General features: G+C 39.9%; 1 protein-coding gene across 1 annotated transcript in view; it reads right to left on the bottom strand.

Annotated features, from left to right (window-relative positions):
- The window catches only part of KDM4C (lysine demethylase 4C), a 1,488,570-nt gene that overhangs the window by 985,074 nt on the left and 484,042 nt on the right, over nt 1-19,454 (bottom strand). The window contains exons 7-8 of the mRNA XM_053702565.1: nt 15,202-15,305; nt 12,369-12,506 (exon numbers count right to left, since the gene is read on the bottom strand). Coding sequence (XP_053558540.1) covers nt 12,369-12,506; nt 15,202-15,305 — 242 coding nt within the window. The remainder of the gene's footprint in view (nt 1-12,368; nt 12,507-15,201; nt 15,306-19,454) is intronic.

The raw sequence follows: 19,454 nt of genomic DNA, 5'->3' as shown, positions 1-19,454 counted from the left end.
GTTCGCAGAACTGGATGGATCACTCCCATTACTAGGAGGTCTTGCACACAGCTTAGGAATGCCTCTTTCTTTATCTGGTTTGCTGATAACCTTGAAAGATGAAATCTCCCTTGTGGAGGAGAAGCTTTGAAGTCCAGAAGATATCCCTGAGATATGATCTCCAACGCCCAGGGATCCTGAACATCTCTTGCCCACGCCTGGGCGAAGAGAGAAAGTCTGCCCCCCACTAGATCCGTTTCCGGATAGGGGGCCGTTCCTTCATGCTGTCTTGGGGGCAGCAGCAGGCTTTCTGGCCTGCTTGCCCTTGTTCCAGGACTGGTTAGGTTTCCAGGCCTGTCTGGAATGAGCAACAGTTCCCTCTTGTTTTGAAGCGGAGGAAGTTGATGCTGCTCCTGCCTTGAAATTTCGAAAGGCATGAAAATTAGACTGTTTGGCCTTTGATTTGGCCCTGTCCTGAGGAAGGGTATGACCCTTGCCTCCAGTAATGTCAGCAATAATTTCCTTCAAGCCAGGCCCGAATAAGGTCTGCCCCTTGAAAGGAATGTTGAGTAATTTATACTTTGAAGTCACGTCAGCTGACCAGGATTTAAGCCATAGCGCCCTACGCGCCTGGATGGCGAATCCGGAATTCTTAGCCGTTAGTTTAGTCAAATGAACAATGGCATCAGAAACAAATGAGTTAGCTAGCTTAAGCGTTCTAAGCTTGTCAATAATTTCATTCAATGGAGCTGTCTGGATGGCCTCTTCCAGGGCCTCAAACCAGAATGCCGCCGCAGCAGTGACAGGCGCAATGCATGCAAGGGGCTGTAAAATAAAACCTTGTTGAATAAACATTTTCTTAAGGTAACCCTCCAATTTTTTATCCATTGGATCTGAAAAAGCACAACTGTCCTCAACCGGGATAGTGGTACGCTTTGCTAAAGTAGAAACTGCTCCCTCCACCTTAGGGACCGTCTGCCATAAGTCCCGTGTAGTGGCGTCTATTGGAAACATTTTTCTAAATATAGGAGGTGGGGAAAAGGGCACACCGGGTCTATCCCACTCCTTGCTAATAATTTCTGTAAGCCTTTTAGGTATAGGAAAAAACGTCAGTACACACCGGCACCGCATAGTATCTATCCAGCCTACACAATTTCTCTGGAATTGCAACTGTGTTACAGTCATTCAGAGCAGCTAATACCTCCCCAAGCAATACACGGAGGTTCTCAAGCTTAAATTTAAAATTAGAAATCTCTGAATCAGGTTTCCCCGAGTCAGAGATGTCACCCACAGACTGAAGCTCTCCGTCCTCATGTTCTGCATACTGTGACGCAGTATCAGACATGGCTCTAACAGCATTTGCACGCTCTGTATCTCTCCTAACCCCAGAGCTATCGCGCTTGCCTCTTAATTCAGGCAATCTAGATAATACCTCTTACAGGGTATTATTCATGATTGCAGCCATGTCCTGCAAGGTAATCGCTATGGGCGTCCCTGATGTAATTAGCGCCATATTAGCGTGCGTCCCCTGAGCGGGAGGCGAAGGGTCTGACACGTGGGGAGAGTCGGCATAACTTCCCCCTCGACAGAACCCTCTGGTGATAATTCTTTTATAGATAAAGACTGATCTTTACTGTTTAAGGTGAAATCAATACATTTAGTACACATTCTCCTATGGGGCTCCACCATGGCTTTCAAACATAATGAACAAGTAGGTTCCTCTGTGTCAGACATGTTTAAACAGACTAGCAATGAGACTAGCAAGCTTGGAAAACACTTTAAAACAAGTTTACAAGCAAAATAAAAAACTTTACTGCGCCTTTAAGAAACACAAATTTTCCCAAATTTTGAAATAACAGTGAAAAAATGCAGTTACACTAACGAAATTTTTACAGTGTATGTAATAAGTTAGCAGAGCATTGCACCCACTTGCAAATGGATGATTAACCCCTTAATACCAAAAACGGAATAACAAATGACAAAAACGTTTTTTAAACAGTCACAACTGCCACAGCTCTACTGTGGCTTTTTACCTCCCTCAATACGACTTTTGAAGCCTTTTGAGCCCTTCAGAGAAGTCCTGGATCATGCAGGAAGAAGCTGGATGTCTGTGTCTGTAATTTTTGCTGTGCAAAAAAATGCCAAAATAAGCCCCTCCCACTCATATCACAACAGTGGGAAGCCTCAGGGAACTGTTTCTAGGCAAAATTCAAGCCAGCCATGTGGAAAAAACTAGGCCCCAATACTTTTTATCACCAAACATATGTAAAAAACGATTAAACATGCCAGCAAACGTTTTAAAATACACTTTTATAAGAGTATGTATCTCTATTAATAAGCCTGATACCAGTCGCTATCACTGCATTTAAGGCTTTACTTACATTACTTCGGTATCAGCAGCATTTTCTAGCAAATTCCATCCCTAGAAAAATATTTTAACTGCACATACCTTATTACAGGAAAACCTGCACGCTATTTCCCCTCTGAAGTTACCTCACTCCTCAGAATATGTGAGAACAGCAAAGGATCTTAGTTACTTCTGCTAAGATCATAGAAAACGCAGGCAGATTCTTCTTCTAAATACTGCCTGAGATAAACAGTACACTCCGGTACCATTTAAAAATAACAAACTTTTGATTGAAGAAATAAACTAAGTATAAAACACCACAGTCCTCTTACGACCTCCATCTTAGTTGAGAGTTGCAAGAGAATGACTGGATATGGCAGTGAGGGGAGGAGCTATATAGCAGCTCTGCTGTGGGTGATCCTCTTGCAACTTCCTGTTGGGAAGGAGAATATCCCACAAGTAATGGATGATCCGTGGACTGGATACACTTAACAAGAGAAAAGAGCATTTCTACAGCACATCAGTTAACCCAAATGAAACACAAGTTTTCAAGCCCATTTGTTCATAGTAACATCTTAAATGCTATTTGGGTTTCAAACCTTCCCCAATATATTTGGGTCCAATAATGTGCTGAATAACCTACCACTCGCAAAAATAGAAAAGTCATCCAAAACATGTCTGATTCTCTAGATGTACCTATTACCAACCACAGAAGCACACTTAGATTCTTAAGGACACACTTAAAGGGACTTGAAAAATGTTATTGTTAAAAAAAGATAGATAATCCCTTTATTACCCATTCCCCAGTTTTGAATAACCAACATGGGTATATTAATATACTTTTTACCTCTGATTAACTTGTATCTAAGTCTCTGCAGACTGCCCCCTTATTTCTTTTGACATATTTGCATTTTAGCCAATCAGTGCTGACTCATAAAATAACTCCACAGGAGTGAGCACAATGTTATCTATATGATACACATGAACTAGTCCTGTCTAGGGGATAGATTTACCAAAGTCTGTCTAAAATAATACGCTGTAGCTTATCATGTCCGACAGACATCGCTGAATGCCGACAGCATATGCAGTTGGCATTTATCATTGCACAAGCCGTTCACCAGAACGGCTTGTGCAATGCCGCCCCCTGCAGATTCGCGGCCAATCGTCCGCTAGCAGGGGGTGTCAATCCGCTCGTATAGGATCGGGCGGATTGAAGACCACAGCCTTAGAGAAAGCAGACAAGTTATAGAACAGCTGCTTCATAACTGCTGTTTCCGGCAAGCCTGGAGGCTCACACGGAAACAAGGGCTGTTTGGTCCTTGTTAAATCGACCACTAGGTGTGAACTGTCAAAATGCACTGAGATAAGAGGCGGCTTTCAAAGGCTTAGAAATTAGCATATGAGCGTACCTAGGTTTAGCTTTCGACAAAGAATACCAAGAGAACAAAGCAAATTTGATGATAACATTAAATTGGAAAGTTGTTTAAAATTGCATGCCCTATCTGAATCATGAATAAATCATTTTGACTAGACTGTTCTCAGCAGACAATTATTATATAAGTGGTGCAAAATGAACAGCAGCCTGGGCTCTTAAATTTTTTCTACCAAATAATGTACATCTGAATGTAGTCTTTATCTGTGTATGTTTATTGAGTATCCTTTCCAGTCCTGAGCTGGGAGAACAGGATCCAGGTCTACGGTGTGTCTGTTCTTCTTGGGCGATAACCTATGGGTTGCCTTATTTTTATTTTAATCTGGTTAGGATGTTTTTTTATTTGAGCTCACGTTTATGTATTTCCTTCGGGAATTTTTCTAGAATCGATACTCGTGATTTTTGATCGCTCAGTTTACTTCTACAGAAGTTTGTTGATGTGAGGACATGTTAGTCCTATGTTTGTCGGATGTTTATTTTCCATCTCTGGGGATGTCTATCTGCGGCCTTGACAGTATCGACCCTGAGTTTCAGGCTGGTCCTGTGTGGGTTGGGACCCTTCTGTCTTGCGGCCTATCTCAGACACGTGGCGCCTGTTCTACCTGGCTGTTCCGGTTGGGGTGCTGAGTGTTTCACATTATTATTTGTGTTTTTCCTTGTTTTTCTTTTACAAGTTCAGCTAAGCATTTGAAAGGACCTGAGGGTCTGCGAGGCATGGAGGATTGGTTAAGTCCTTGCTAGCATTTCTAGCTGGTCGACTGGGACTCAGTAAGGTTCTGCTGCGACACATTCGGTTGTTTCCGTTATTTCATTGGGACTTAGAGTGTTTCCTTCTCGCGTGGGTTGGAAGTTTGGAGGACTTAGGGCCTCCTTGCCGCCGGTTCCTGGCAGTCTTGCCTTCAGGGGCTCCCTGGAAATTTATTTTCCTGGACTTGTTCCTTTTGAGGTTCTCTTCCTTCGGGTCGGGATTTCTGTACTGTCCGTTCCCCTTAGCGGTTTGGCCGTCTTATAGATGATACAAGGTAGCCTTGTGGTTTCTGAAAGAGCCATCTGATGATTATATTCTCTTTAAGGAGAGCCGTGTGGCTTTTCCTGCTTTCGGGAGTTTGTTGTCTTCCTATCAGGGACGTTAGGCTGGGTTGTCTACTTCCCCAAGCTTCGCTTAGGGGGTTTTCTCTAGCGGGGGTTTGGGATGCTCTGCATTCTTTTCCTGGGTGTGGTCCTCTTGTTATGTACTCTGAGGAGATATGGAGACTAGTCTTAGTGCTACTTGCTCTCCGGGTGACTTTGTCTTTGATATTCTCCCTTGGTCTCCGGTGTCTTGGCATGCCTCTGTTGTGCCCTAGCTCTTTTGTGGGGCGTTGGACTCCTGTAAGGGGGATTCTCTTCCTTTTGGGTCGAGATTTATGAGTGAGTTTTGTCCCTGTTTCCGGGTTAGTCCAGTTATTCCCCTGTGAGGTCTGATTTTTCAGAGGGGGTATTCGTGTTCCCTGGGGCGATCCAGTTTTATCCAGGGAACATAGGGTATGGCCTAAGGAATGGCTAGTTGAGCCTGCTAGCAGATTGGCCAGGTTTTCTGTGCGCTTGTGGATACATTCCTATGGCTTGCCTTTTCTTTGAACAATGTATACTCCCCTTCGGGGGGAGTTCTTTCTGTGTTCATCAGGTCGTCTGGATGTTTATCATTCGGATTTGATTTCATCAGTCTCTGGCTCATGTCTTGTGAGCATGTGTGCTGTTTTTATTTGTGCCTTTCCCTTTGGGGGGTTGTCCTTCTTAAGAGGGGGGTTCTTCTCTCTGGAGGGTGTTGTCATGTCTTGTGTACAGGAGGTTGGGTCAGGTGCTTTTAGCCTGATAGGGTGAGCAGTTTATCCCTCCGGGGATTGTTCAGTTTCATCTGGGGAGATTGGAATCTCCAAGTTGAGACTGTCAGTATGCTAAGTTTTCATTGAGGTCTACTGCATTTTGCTATGTTCATCTCCTTTGTGGTTCTCTTTGAGTGTACCTCTTGGAGGATTTCTTGGGTTAGCATCCAAGTTCTGTTGGGGGGGCTGAGTCCTCTCCATTCCGTCCTTCCCTATGGGTTGTGATTGGGGTCCTTTCTGTTCCCCTGGTTTTCAGACCTGCCTGTCGCTTGGGCTGGCCCGATGTGAAGCAGGATCTGAAATCTGTTATCTGTCCTCGGGTCACTGAGCCTCCTTGAGGTTCTGTGCTTCTCCATGTTTAGATAGCCTGCGATATACCCACTATTTAGTGGATGTTTAGCAGTCTGACGATTGCGGTTGTTATCTCTTTCAGCTGCTCTCCTTTCTTACAAGTGTTCTATTAGAGTCATCCTGGTATGACTGTGGCGTGTGGTGTTGACTCAGGTGTTCGTATATCTGGGTCTTCTGCACGTGTTTGATCTCTGAATATTTCAGTATTCTGAGTCATCTTGTGTCCTGAAGACTCTGTCTTTAGTTGTCTTCAGGGTGCGGTTGCACTGTATTTCGAAGAAGTTTTCTTCTTGGTTTCAGATTCCCGGTTTTAACCTTGTGGTTTCTGTACTTCCGGGGTCTGGGCGTTGCCTGCCTTGATCTTAAGACCAGTTCGGGTCTCTGTGGGCTTGGCTTGGGCTTCCTTATTTTTTATTTTGGAACTAGTTGCTCCCTTTCTCTAGTAAGGGGTGTGTTGTTGGGGACCGACTGCTGGGCAGCTGCGTCTCCTGGAGGCATGTTGGCTCAGCGAGTCTATTTCTGTGGTCTCTAGCTAGGCTTATGGACTATCTGTGGGTTAGTGTCCTTGGACTTTCCTTTTTAAAGTTTTCTCGGCTTCGAATGAAGCGGGGGTTTTTTCTGGGTAGGGTTTGCAGGCCTGGTGCCTTCAGAATGGGCCGCCTTTTGTACCCTACTGTTTTTGCATTCCGTGTCCTCTATAGCTTGGGTATTGTTTCCCAAAAGTAATGAATGCAGCTGTGGACTCTTTTCATTTATGAAGAAAAACATAAATTATGCTTATCTGATCATTTTCTTTTCTTCAGATGGAAAGAGTTGACAGCTCTCCGCCCGTGTTTTTTTTCTGTGGGGTGTCTGTTATTTTTATTCATCTGGCACCTTTTCACTGTGATATTTCTTCTACTGTTCCTTGTTCCTCAGCAGAATGACTGGGGGATGAGGGAAGTGGGACAGGTATTTAAGCCTTTGGCTGGGGTGTCTTTGCCTCCTCCTGGTGGCCAGGTTCTGAATTCCCAAAAGTAATGAATGCAGCTGTGGACTCTTTCCATCTGAAGAAAAGAAAATTATCAGGTAAGCATAATTTATGTTTTAAAGGGATGTTACCCAAATGCTAAATCACATGAATGTGATGCAGCAGATTCGTAAAAGCTAACAATAAAATATCACCTGCACATGTCTGGGTACAAAAGATATGTTACCTCAAAAAATTTCCAGTAACCACAGAACATTGTAGAGGCGAGGGACATTTGGCATCCAATCAGAATGCTTGACTTTGGAATGCCAAGGGAGTGCGCAACTGGCATGTTCAGGCACACTTTATTATTCTCTTAATTTCTATAAGGTTTACTAAAAATCTTCTGAGATCACAGTGAACTTCTGCAAATTATGGGAAAATCCTTCAAGATCTCAGCAAAGTGTGAACTTAGTACCTAGTGCAAAAGACACTGCTATTTCTTTTACCATGCAGATAAAAGAGGAGTTTTATGACAGTTCACACAACAGTTACTCTAATGAGTTTATTTCACACATTTCCATCAGGATCAAAAAATTAATTTTCTTAGTCCTTGTTGATTTTGAGCTTGTTTTGCAATATCCTTTTTTACCCAAATGTTGAAGCAAATGAAAGTGATGCAGCATAGGTGTAACAAGCTGCCTTTTAAACAACGTTCAGATGTAATATTACAAAATTTGCTCCATTCACTTGGTATCCTTTGTTGAAGGAGCAACAAATCTACTACTGTGAGCCAATGACAAGAGGCATATATGTGCAGTCACCAATCATTAGCTAGATTTCAGTAGCACATTGCTGCTCCTGAGCCAACCTAGCTATGCTGTTTAACAAAGGTTACCAAGGAAACTAAGCAAATTAGATAATAGAAGTACATTGGAAAGTTGTTTAAAACTGCATATTCTATCTGAATCATTAAAGAAAAAATGTGGGTTTAGTGTCCCTTTAACCATTCAAATTTTCTATACCTAGTGCTTCCTAGAATTATGGGCCAATATCATTGATCAATACTGATGTCAAAATGTATGCTAAGGTACTTACTAATCGTATGAATAGAATCCTTATGCTCCTGGTCCACCCAGATCAGACTGGCTTGGCTTTAGGATGAGAATCGACGGATGACACCAGAGCTATACAATTAATACATGCCACAAAATGTATTCTGGTTCAATCACTCTTCACCTCCATAGATGCAGAAAATGCTTTTGAAAGGGTATATTGGTTATTTATGGCCGCTACCCTGTTGAATTTCGTTTTTTTACACTCCTTTTGTCATAAAATGTTCACATTGTGTTCACACCCTTCTGCCAGAATAAGAGTTAATGATATAACCTCTACTAGTATTCCAATCCTAAATAGCACTAGGCAAGGCTGACCACTGTTCCCATTTCTGTTTGTTCTACTTGCATGTTTAATCAGAAATAGTCATTCCTTACAGTATCTTAAAATAGATGAGATAGAATATAAAATATTTGCTGATGACATTCTTTTAAAACTATCTTCCCGTACCTACTTTGTCAAGTCAATAATGTCTACATTTACCAGCTATAGCCATTGGTAGAAATTTTCTATTAATTATAACAAATCAGATATTCTTAATATCTTCACCACTCCTCAGATACTACATGAAGTCAACACAATAATGCGGCTCAACAAAAATTCCTCTTCGATCAAATGTCTTGCAACCACACTGTCAAATGAGCTTTTAGAAATATTTAGTTTAAATTATATTCTTTTACGCCATAATATTCAGTCCACCCTCTAGGTTTATTGTGGATGGGATAGAATAGCAGCCGTAAAAATGTTCATACTGCAAAAAAAATCCTTTTCTTATTCCAAGCGTCTCCTTTGCCCGTTCCTAAATATTTTCTTCTCTCATTACAGTCATTGCTGAACCAGTTTATCTGTGGTCATAATACACCTATAATTAAAAAAAAATCATACTAGATACAAGGAAAGAGGCAGGTTTGGGGCCCCTAAAATACTTTTCATTACTACGCCATTCCCTTATCCCGCATCTTACAGTGCAATTTCAGCTCAAAGGATAAAATATGGGTAAACTTGGAGGAGGACTTATTGAATATCAATAACCTAGGTGATCAATGTTGGTCAATTAAAAAATATAGAGATAGCAATGGAACCTCTAATGCTCTTATTGCTGAAACTTTACAGGTTTGGATACTTTCGAAAACATCACTCTTTATATTCAATCCCATCTCCTCTCACACCTTTATTGGGCTGTAAGAGACTTTTATTTTCAAATTTGGATGCAGAGAGTACAATAGAGGGTAGTGTCACTCATATCCCTATTCATAAAGTATTTAATGGTGATTCACTTAAACGATTCATTGAATTGAAGGAGGTATGGATCGTATGTATTTGGTGTAGTCATTGAGTACCCTATTTCATGTTTTTTCCAATATTATGGTAAAATATTTGCTTATTTCTTATATATACACGATAAGATAATGCGACAACACATTTTGATCTATGTATATATTACTTTTCCTTTTCCTAGTTGTTCATTAAACATTTCAATAATGTGTCACTATTTTTAGTTTCTGCTGGGTAGATTTTTTTTTATTTTTTTTACAAGCTTATTGATACATTCAAATGAACAACATCAGAAAAATAATAGTATAGAGCTCTCAATTGTGTACTTTGTAAATATACACTAAGATGACATGAATTTAGAAACAATCTGGGAAGTAGCGTCCAGAATTTGATGAGAGCCCAGTCTGGCCAAAAACAAAAAAAGAAAAAATAAACCTATTAATATAATGTAATTAATATTCACAGAGCAAGTGTCTACAGACAATAATTGCATAACAACACAAGTATCTTGTAAGTTTTAAAATAATGATATCTTTCCAGTGTAGGAGTTTAAAAAACTCTTATCTTGCATTCGGACTTGGTCAAGGATATTTGAGTTTGCCAGTGTCTTAGGATAACTCCCTTAGCACCATTCAACATAATAAGAAGGGTAGATTTTTTAGCCTTGTCTTGCAGCTTCGGGAATCTATAATACAACAGCATGCCAGGCTCAAGGCCAAGAGACACACCCAGCACGTTACTTATTTGGGAAAAAAACTCTTACCAAAAAGTGGCTAATTGTGGGCAGTGCCACCAGATATGAAGCAGGGTCCCCTCACCTCCACAGCCCTTCCAGCAGCTGCCGCAAGAGTGGGGATAGATATTTTTTAATCTACAAGGTGTTAAGTACAATCAGCACAAACATTTGTTTCCTGCACTTTTGCAGAGGTAGATGCTTTTTTTCCCCGCCAATTAAAACATTTTTAACCAATCGCTATGTTCTATTGTGGTGTTTAAATCGTTTTCCCAATTGTGAATGTAGGATGGAAGTGTATAATCATTTGGAATTAAAAATAGTTTGTACATTAGTGAAATCATGTGTCTCAGGGACTGTGGAACCATGCATGGTTTTTCAAACAGTGTTAGTGATCTACTCAAAGATTTTCTGTGATTATGAGTAATAATGGGACAGCAGTGCATATCGAAACAAAGAAGAGAAAAAAAAAGTCTCATCCCATTCTTGCAACTCTGTTTGAGGTTACAGTTTCCCTTGAAACAAAAGATTACAGATGGCATCTTGGTCAAAATTATGTAAAGATCCAGCAACCCCCGAATGTGATAGGAGGTCTGTTTCTGAATTCTCTCTGATAGGTGTTATGGAAGTGTAAGGTGTAGAAATTTGACTGCTTGTATGTTTAATTCTGTTCCATTCACAGAATAATTCTGCAACAAAGGGGCAACCCTGAATCACCAAACCTTTTTGTCAATAGAACAGTAGTACCCCCTTTCATACTTTTTACTGTACCAAACTGTAAAATCCAATGTGTATACTTTAATCATTGATCACTAATATAACAACTTTGTTACAAATGCAATAAATAAAATTAATAATTGTATTTCAACAGTGCTTTTTCGTCTGCATGATAAAAATTGTTAGAGCTTAGTGTCCTTTAAAGGGACTTAATACTCATCTGCTAAATCACTTGAAAGTGATTCAGCATAATTGTTAAAAGCTGATAGGAAAATATAATATGAGAATCTCTATGTAAAAATGGAAGGTATTTTACCTCACAACTTCCTTAGCTCACCAGAGTAGGTTTTGTGAAAAAAGTTATACTTCAGTTACTGCCAAGCTGCAGGTAAAAATTTTTTTTTTAGAAAAATGAAGAAATCAACTGCAGCCAATCAGCATCAGCAGTGCTGACGTCATGAACCCTTTTACTGTGATCTCATGAGATTTCACTTAAATCTCATGAGATTTCATAGTAAACTCCCTTAAACTGAATAGGGAAATAACATGGAGTGTGCACGAGGCACGCTCCCTTGCAGGTCCCGGGACAGACATACTGATTTGCTGCTTAAAGTCCTTTACAATGAGGTGTGAATACTTAGGACATTTTGAGGTAAAATATCTTTCTTTTTTACATAGAGATGCTTAGGTGACATTTTCAAGTCAGCTTTTTACAGCTATGCTGCATCACTTTCAAGTGTTTCAACATTTGGGTATCATGGCCCTTTAAGTGTAATAGCCAAAATGGTCACTCACATTTCACAATGTTTGCAACAGTCAATGTTTCAGAGCTTCAAAAATAAATTAGTCAATCAAAATGATTGACAGACATTAAGCAAATACGGCTTACAAAACCCATGCAGCCATGTTAAATATCATAGAAAACAACATTTGCCATGGAAAATAATGCTGAAATCCAAATTACAGCAATTTGATTTTTTTTTTAGTAATTCCAGAAAAGTGTTATTTTTATCCCTTTGTGTATATATACCTACATACACATACTCGTATGCAACAACAACGGTAAACAAACAAACACATCCGAGATGCAGCAATACATCTTACTTACAATAAATATTGGACATGTAAAAACGTTATCAGCATAATTTGTTCAACCTACTAAGTGGCTTGTTTTCAAAAATGAGAAAAAATATACAAAATTGCCAAAAACAAATTTCCCCTATATAAAGTAACAAATTAATTTCACTGCAGGTTGCATATGGAAACAAGCAGGTTAAAATAGAAAAACATGTTACTATAATAATACAACAGGAACTATGTTTAGCTGAACTTCTTTTGATACAATAATATTTCATTAACTGCCTTGTATGGAAAGTGCAGTGTATTCTGAAATAACTTTTACATATATGTCCATCTCCACAAGCATGACAAGAATTGTTCTCAAAATAATATATTATTATTGCACAAACTTGCAATCAGCAGAGGCTGTGCAAAACCCTAGCTGCCTGATATGCTGAGCTTGTAAACTTGTAATTTTACAATGCAGGTTTCTTGCAACACAGCAGGACAAAAAACCGTTTGTCTGAGGCAAATCATCAACTCACCAGTTTGGCCATTTTTCCGTAATCAATCCATCTGACTGTAGCAAAATTTGTTGATTCGGCACAGTTGAAGCCATGATTGAAGCCTGCGTGATATCCGTATGGGAAAGTGATCATAAATTCACCAGCCTCTTGTGTTACCTGCGGGAGAGAAACAAAATGTAGGATGATTTGGAAAAAAAAGAAAAGGAAAAGGAAAACTGTCTAACAGATATCAAAGCAGGGTGGAGGGAATGCAGGATATCTGACCTGTTTTGAAATAAGCACAGCCAAGGTATTAGTTCTTTTTAAAGATGAAATCAATGAAAAGAAAAATAACTATGTTAGAAACTTTACAACTATTGTAATGGCTGTAACCACATTCAGGTGATAAAACAATAGTAAAACTGACAAAATACAACATAAATATTACATATATTCCTGGAGAAATTACTTTTCAGCCCTATAGTGGAAGGTGAGTCTTGTATCTCACAGGTCCAGGAACAAAGAACATTCTATTTCTCTTGGGGCTTTCTAATTGGCCCATTTTTTTACTGGTTGTGGTATATCACTGTGAAGTTTTGCACTATGTTTTTAGCTTGACAAAGGGGCAGGTGCCCCGAAACGTTGCCATCATTCTTTAATAAAGCGTATTCCCCTGTGAAAAGTGTGCAGCTTTGCCTTGATGGTTTTTGACATATTGGGAGTTGGATATTGTGCTACAAGCTAGCACCTGTATGGACTGAAAAAGGACATAAGTAGGTTGGTGTGCATACCTATATATGGACTTTACTACAATTATATATATTATGTTTTTTCCCTAGATAAGAGAAGTATGCCCAGGACAGGTGTAGTCATCCGTTATGTACAGCAGCTTTTCAACAAGGCCTGAGGGTTCAGGGGCTTAGAAACTAAAGGGACAGTAAAGTCAAAATTAAACTTTCAATATTTAGGTACAGCAACTTTCCCATTGACTTGTGTTATCTAATTTGCTTTGTTCTTTTGTATCCTTTGTTGGAGTAAACCTAGGAAGGTTTAGAAGCAGGAGTGAACTACTGGGAGATAGCTGCTGTTTAGTGGATGCACATATGTCTCTTGTCTCTGGCTCACCTGATGTTTTCAGCTATCTCCCAGTAGTGCATTGCTGTTCCTTCTACAAAAGATACCAAGAGAATGATACTATAAGTAAACTGGAGAGTTGTTTAAAATTGTATGCTCTCTCGATCATGAAATAAAAAAATGGGTCTCATGGTCCTTTAATGGGGAACTCTAAAGACAAAAGGTGAAGAATAGGGTTGAAAATGAGATAACCCTTTTACCACCTGATCTGATTAGGCTGAAGCAGGCTATCGGAATGTTATGCATAACAGCCCCACACAAGAAATCCCTATATTAAACCACTCACCATTGTTTATTATCCCTTTAAAGGAACATCTCTCATTAATGTGCTCCTAATGATCCATTTTCCTGCTGGAATGCATTACATTGTTTACAAATAGTTCCTTTACCATTCATTTGTCAAATGAAATAGCTAAATATGCCTGCTAAAACCACAACTTATACTGAAAATGAGAATATTTTATTTTCTAAAGAAAAGCAATGTAAACGAGAACCATCAGCAGTCCAGTGGGAGTAAGAAAGACAGATACTAAAATGTTCATTTTCAATTGCTCTAAGGGCCTCATGATTTAAAGCAATCTGGGCTGGTGAGATTATCTAAGAAGCCTCATCAGTACTGTGAGGTCCCTCAAATAATTTTAAAGACACAAATTTTAGCTTCAGATCCCTTTATATCACTGGAATCAAGAGGATGGTTTGCAAGAGTATTTCCTGCCCCAATCTGATCTCCATGTTACTGCACTTGAGTGATCACCAGATGAAAATCCATACCTTTTGTAACTCTATCTCCTCCTACTCTCTACATTTATGCACATCTGGCCTCCACACCCTTACGGATTGTAGCATAGGGGGTTTCCACAAAATTTGAGAAGGCATTGATTTTATTGTCTAGGAATGCTCTACTATGTTCTTAAAGGACTTTTATAGTTGAAAAATTACATGTTCCAATTTGTTACAGCATGCAATTTTAAAACTAGCAAACTTGTAATGTAATAGGTAAAGTACTGCTTGGGAGCCGCAGAGCACTGTTGGTCTAGAGCAAAAATTGCTGCTGACCCAATCACTAGCACTAGTTGCACAGCTGGATTATGAGACTAGATTTAACTATGTACTTAACCAGTTTGCGGGGCTTAAACATATAGCATCACAGGGTTGTTAGTGTTAAAATGACATACTCTAATGAATTAAAACATACTTTTTCAACTATAACGGCCCATTAAATATTCTTCTCTTACATTAAGTATGTTGTAATTATCATTACATAACATACATATCTTCTGTATGATCTAGTCATCCCATTGTCACTTTAGCTTACATCTATACTATATGTGACATATATCATCTCTTCCCGAATGTACTTAATTTCTTTATCAGTAGGACTAGTTTAACTCATGTGATTATTCCTAAGTTGATTGTTATGATCCTGTGCGAGCTGTGAGGGTCTTTTAAAGGGACCTACATAGTTACTAATATCTGTCAGTCACAGTTTCACATAAAGGTTTCCTAATCTATAGAATGCTTTAGTAGAACTTTAATTCTTTTATTCTAGTTGATTGTCAGATAGGATTCCAAATTCACTGGAGTTTGGGACAACAAAAGGTAATTTAAAAATATTTCTGCAAAATCGTTTGATATCATTTTGTTAACTTTATGTCTCTGACAAAAATAATAAATATAACAAAAAGCATAAGCTACTCCTTAAAGTAAATATATATAATATTCATATTTGCACAAGTACCTTGTCAAAAGGAATTCCATACTTCTTCAGTATTGATGGAGATATAAGCGTCATTTTATGTCGAAGAAAAGCATCACATCCTTGAGAACTATTAGGAAAAAAACCTATAAGAAAAATAAAAAATAAAAATACCTTTGTCTTTATTCCATCAATATAAGAAGTACACCTGTACCACATTTATGGGTTTAAACAAATTATATTTGGCAATTGTGAGTTGAATATCAGATGAGAAGACCCTTATTAAAAAAATAGCCAATGAGAAGACATTAAAGTCCAAAATTAAACTTTCATGATTCAGATAGAGCATGTGATTTAACTTTCCAATTTACTTTTACTATTATAAAACTTGCTTTGTTCTCTTCATATCCTTTGTTGAAGAGTAAAGTTGGGTAGGTTGATAGGAGCTCAGGAGTATGCACATGTCTTTAACAGTCTATGGCAGCAGTGTTTCTACCTATATATAACATTTCTATAAACATTGTTGCAAACACTGCTTCCAGGTGGCTTGACACATGTGCACGCTCGCTCCTGAGCTCATCTAGATTTATTCTTTAACAAAGGATACCAAGATAACAAAAGTAAATTGGAAAGATGCCATGCTCTATCCAATCTATGTGAGTTTATTTACTTTACTGTCCCTTTAAACCCAGGAGAACTCTTTAAAATTGTTTAATTGAAACACTATAATGTTCTGCCTTATTGGAGTTCAATTATTTTAACTTTAGGAGAGATGATACACAGATAGACAGATAAATAGATAGATTGGCATTTGCACTAGTCCCAGAGGAGTAAGAGATTCCTATCTTTAACACTGAGTGGACTAGCAACATTTTCCTTCTGAGCTAGTAGCTTTAAACCCCTGATTATTAAATGATAGTGATATGTTTCCACCGCTGTATATGTACATATAACATATAAACAATGTTTGTTTAATCTAACAAATATGGAACCAATTTGGTACCGATTTCAAAATGATTTTTTGTAACATTTCTGTCAACAGAAAATGAATTACAGCCGTCATTCTTTCATCATTATACATCTAAATTTTATAGTAAATCAAACAAAACACCACTGATTAAATTAACAGATAAAGTAAACACACTAATAAACTAATTTCTTTGCACTCATAGTAGTAATAAATATTGAAGTATTACAAAAGTTAGATCCCACCATAAGATAAGTTAGATCCCACCATAAGATTAGGACTACAGCTATACCCAAATCCTTGCTTGCAGGGAAAACTATCCCCATAAAGGATTTCATTTCTTCAGACACCAAAACTTCACCTACTCCATTGACAGGGGCAACGAGAATGACTGGGGATGATGGGAAGGTGAGTGATATTTAACAGCTTTTGATGTGGTGCTCTTTGCCCACTAGTAATTGATGACTTTGTGGACTCACCATATCTTAGGAAATAAATCTAGATTTTGATGAACAAATGGACTTTGTATCAGCAGGTCTCTGCGACAAGTTAACTTCCACGGAGGAGATGAGGACATCCCCACTAGATCCCCGAACTACGTCCTTCTCGGCCACGATAGAGCAGTCAGGATTACTGATACCCTCTCCTGCTTGATGTGGGCCACCACACGAGGAAGAAGTGGTAATGGAGGAAAAAGATATGAGTTTGAACCTCCAGGGCACTGCTAGTGCATATATTAGATCCGCTTGGGGATTCCATCAACCTGTAACTGGGTAGCTTAGTATTGAGACAGGACGCCATGAGATCTATCTCTGGCGTCCCCCACTTGCTGTATATCTCTGCAAACACCTTGGGATGGAGAGACCATTCCCCTGGATGGAAGGATTGCCTGCTGAGAAAATCCGCCTCCCAGTTGTCCACACCCGGAATGTGGATCGCTGACAGCGAACAGCTGTTGGCCTCCACCCACTCCAGAATCTGAGATACTTCCTTCATCGCCAAGGAACTTCTCGTTCCCCCCTGATGGTTGATGTAAGCCACCAAGGTTATATTGTCTGATTGGAATCTGATAAACTGGGACAAACTCAAAAGTGGTCAAGCCTTCAAGACCTTGAAGATTGCCCGTAGTTCTAAAATATTGATCGGGAGGGAGGACTCCTCCTGAGTCCACAACCCCTGTGCCTTCCTGGCACCCCAAACAGCTCCCCATCCAGATAGGCTTGTGTCCGTAGTCACAATCTCCCAGGATGGTCTTAAGAAGCATGTCCCTCGGGACAGATGATCTGGACAAAGCCACAAAGAGAGCGATTCTCTTGACCGGCTGTCTAATACAATCTGTTGAAACAGATCTGAATGATTGCTGTTTCACTGCCGCAGCATGCACAGTTGTAAAGGTCTGAGACGGAACCTGGCAAAAGGAATGATGTCCATGCAGGACACCATGAGACCAATCACCTCCATACACTGAGCCACAGAGGGACTCAAGGAGGTATGGAGGACAAGACAACTCCTAAGGAGGATAGATTCTGAACGCACCCTGGAAAGGCATCCCTCTTTTCTGGTCTGGTAGACAGATTCAAGAGAAGGAATCTGCCTCTTGGCGGATGAGATTTGAAGACTATCTTGTATCCCTGAGATACCACCTCCAGAACCCACAGATCCTGTACGTCCTTGAACCAGGCATCTGAAAGAAGAGACAGTCTGCCCCTACACGATCCAATCCCAGATCGGGGGGCACCCCTTCATGCCGATTTGTTTTTGGCGGGCTTCTTATTCTGCTTGGATTTATTCCAGGACTGAGCCGGCTTCCAAGTACTCTTGGGTTGCTCGGACTTGGAGGAGAATTGTTGTTGTTGGGATTTGTCAGAATGAAAGGAACGAAAATTAGAAGATTTTCATCCCTTAGACTTGTTCTTCTTATCTTGCGGAAGGAAGGCACCCTTGCCTCCGGTAACTGTAGAAATAATGGAATCCAGGACTGGACCAAATAAAATCTTTCCCTTGAAGGGAAGAGAAAGGAGTCAAATCCGCAGACCAAGACTTCAACCAGAGCGCCCGGTGGGCTAGGACCACAAAGCCAGAGGCCTTTGCATTTAGTCGAATAATTTGCATGTTCGCATCACAGATAAAATAATTAGCAATTCTCAGTGCTTTAATTCTGTCTTGAATATCCATGACGGGAGACTCCATCCTCAATGAGTTCCGACAAAGAGTCACACCAGTAGGTAACCGCTTCGGAAACCACAGCAACTGCAGCCGCCGGCTCTCTGAACGAAGAACTATCCTTAAGAGGTATAGTAGTACGTTTAGCAATCGTAGAGATAGCACCATCCAGCTTAGGAATGGAGCCCCACAAATCCAGTTGAGAGTCCGGGACCGGGAACAACTTTTTACAAGTAGACGAAGGGGAAAAGGAAGAACCAATTCTTTCCCATTCGTTCTTAAAAATATTCGCCATCTTAACCAGCACAGGAAAAGTCTAAGGAACTTTCCTGTCTTCATAAACTCTGTCTAATTTAGGTATCATAGGTTCTTCAGGAAGAGCAGCCTCTGGAACCTCTAACATAGGCAGAACCTCCTTTAATAAAAGGTCTCAATTTTAAATCTAAAGGACAGTTCCTCCACAGCAGGAGACATAAACGCTAAGGACTCCAACCAAGAAAGTTCACTCTCTGAAGCGACAGAGGTTAACTCATCATCGGATAACTGGGACATAATAGCTAAATCTGATAAATATTTAGATGACTCCGGGTCAGGAGAGCTATGTTTAACCTTTCTCTTGCGTTTGTTAGAGCGAGGTAATGCACTGAGGGCCGCAGATACCACCGTTTGTAAATGCGCAGCAAAGACCGCAAGAAGAAGGCCCCCTCCGGATGGAGGATTAGATGTGGTACGGGGAACTGCATGTGGAGTGGATTAGCAGGCTTGTCTCCCCCCTTCTTAGACTTTATAACAATTTTTAAGGCATGTGGAACATAATTGAGTGGGTGGGAAAACCACAATCTCCTCACAATATAAACAGGTATGATTTAGTACAGAAGAAGTACTTCAGAGTCCTCTATAGTTCAGGTTATACATACAGAAGGACACAAATAAAAACGTTTTTTATTATAGAAAACTGCACCTTTATACTCCCAATGGCTGGGGCACTCACCACCTCCTAGACACAGACAGTTAACAGAGGAAACGCGCTCAGGTTCAAGTCTCAGCCTGAATGGAGGAAATGAACATAGACCATCACCCGGTTACATGGAGTGCATGCAAGACAGTACTTCCCCTGTTATTACAAGTACAGCAAGTAATAGGAGATGTGCAACGCTTTCAAAAA

The sequence above is a fragment of the Bombina bombina genome, chromosome 2 (genome assembly GCF_027579735.1).
Source record: "Bombina bombina isolate aBomBom1 chromosome 2, aBomBom1.pri, whole genome shotgun sequence".
In the NCBI taxonomy this organism is placed as follows: domain Eukaryota; kingdom Metazoa; phylum Chordata; class Amphibia; order Anura; family Bombinatoridae; genus Bombina; species Bombina bombina.
The sequence above is the reverse complement of the archived record's forward strand: the minus strand, read 5'-3'. Positions and strand labels throughout refer to the sequence as shown.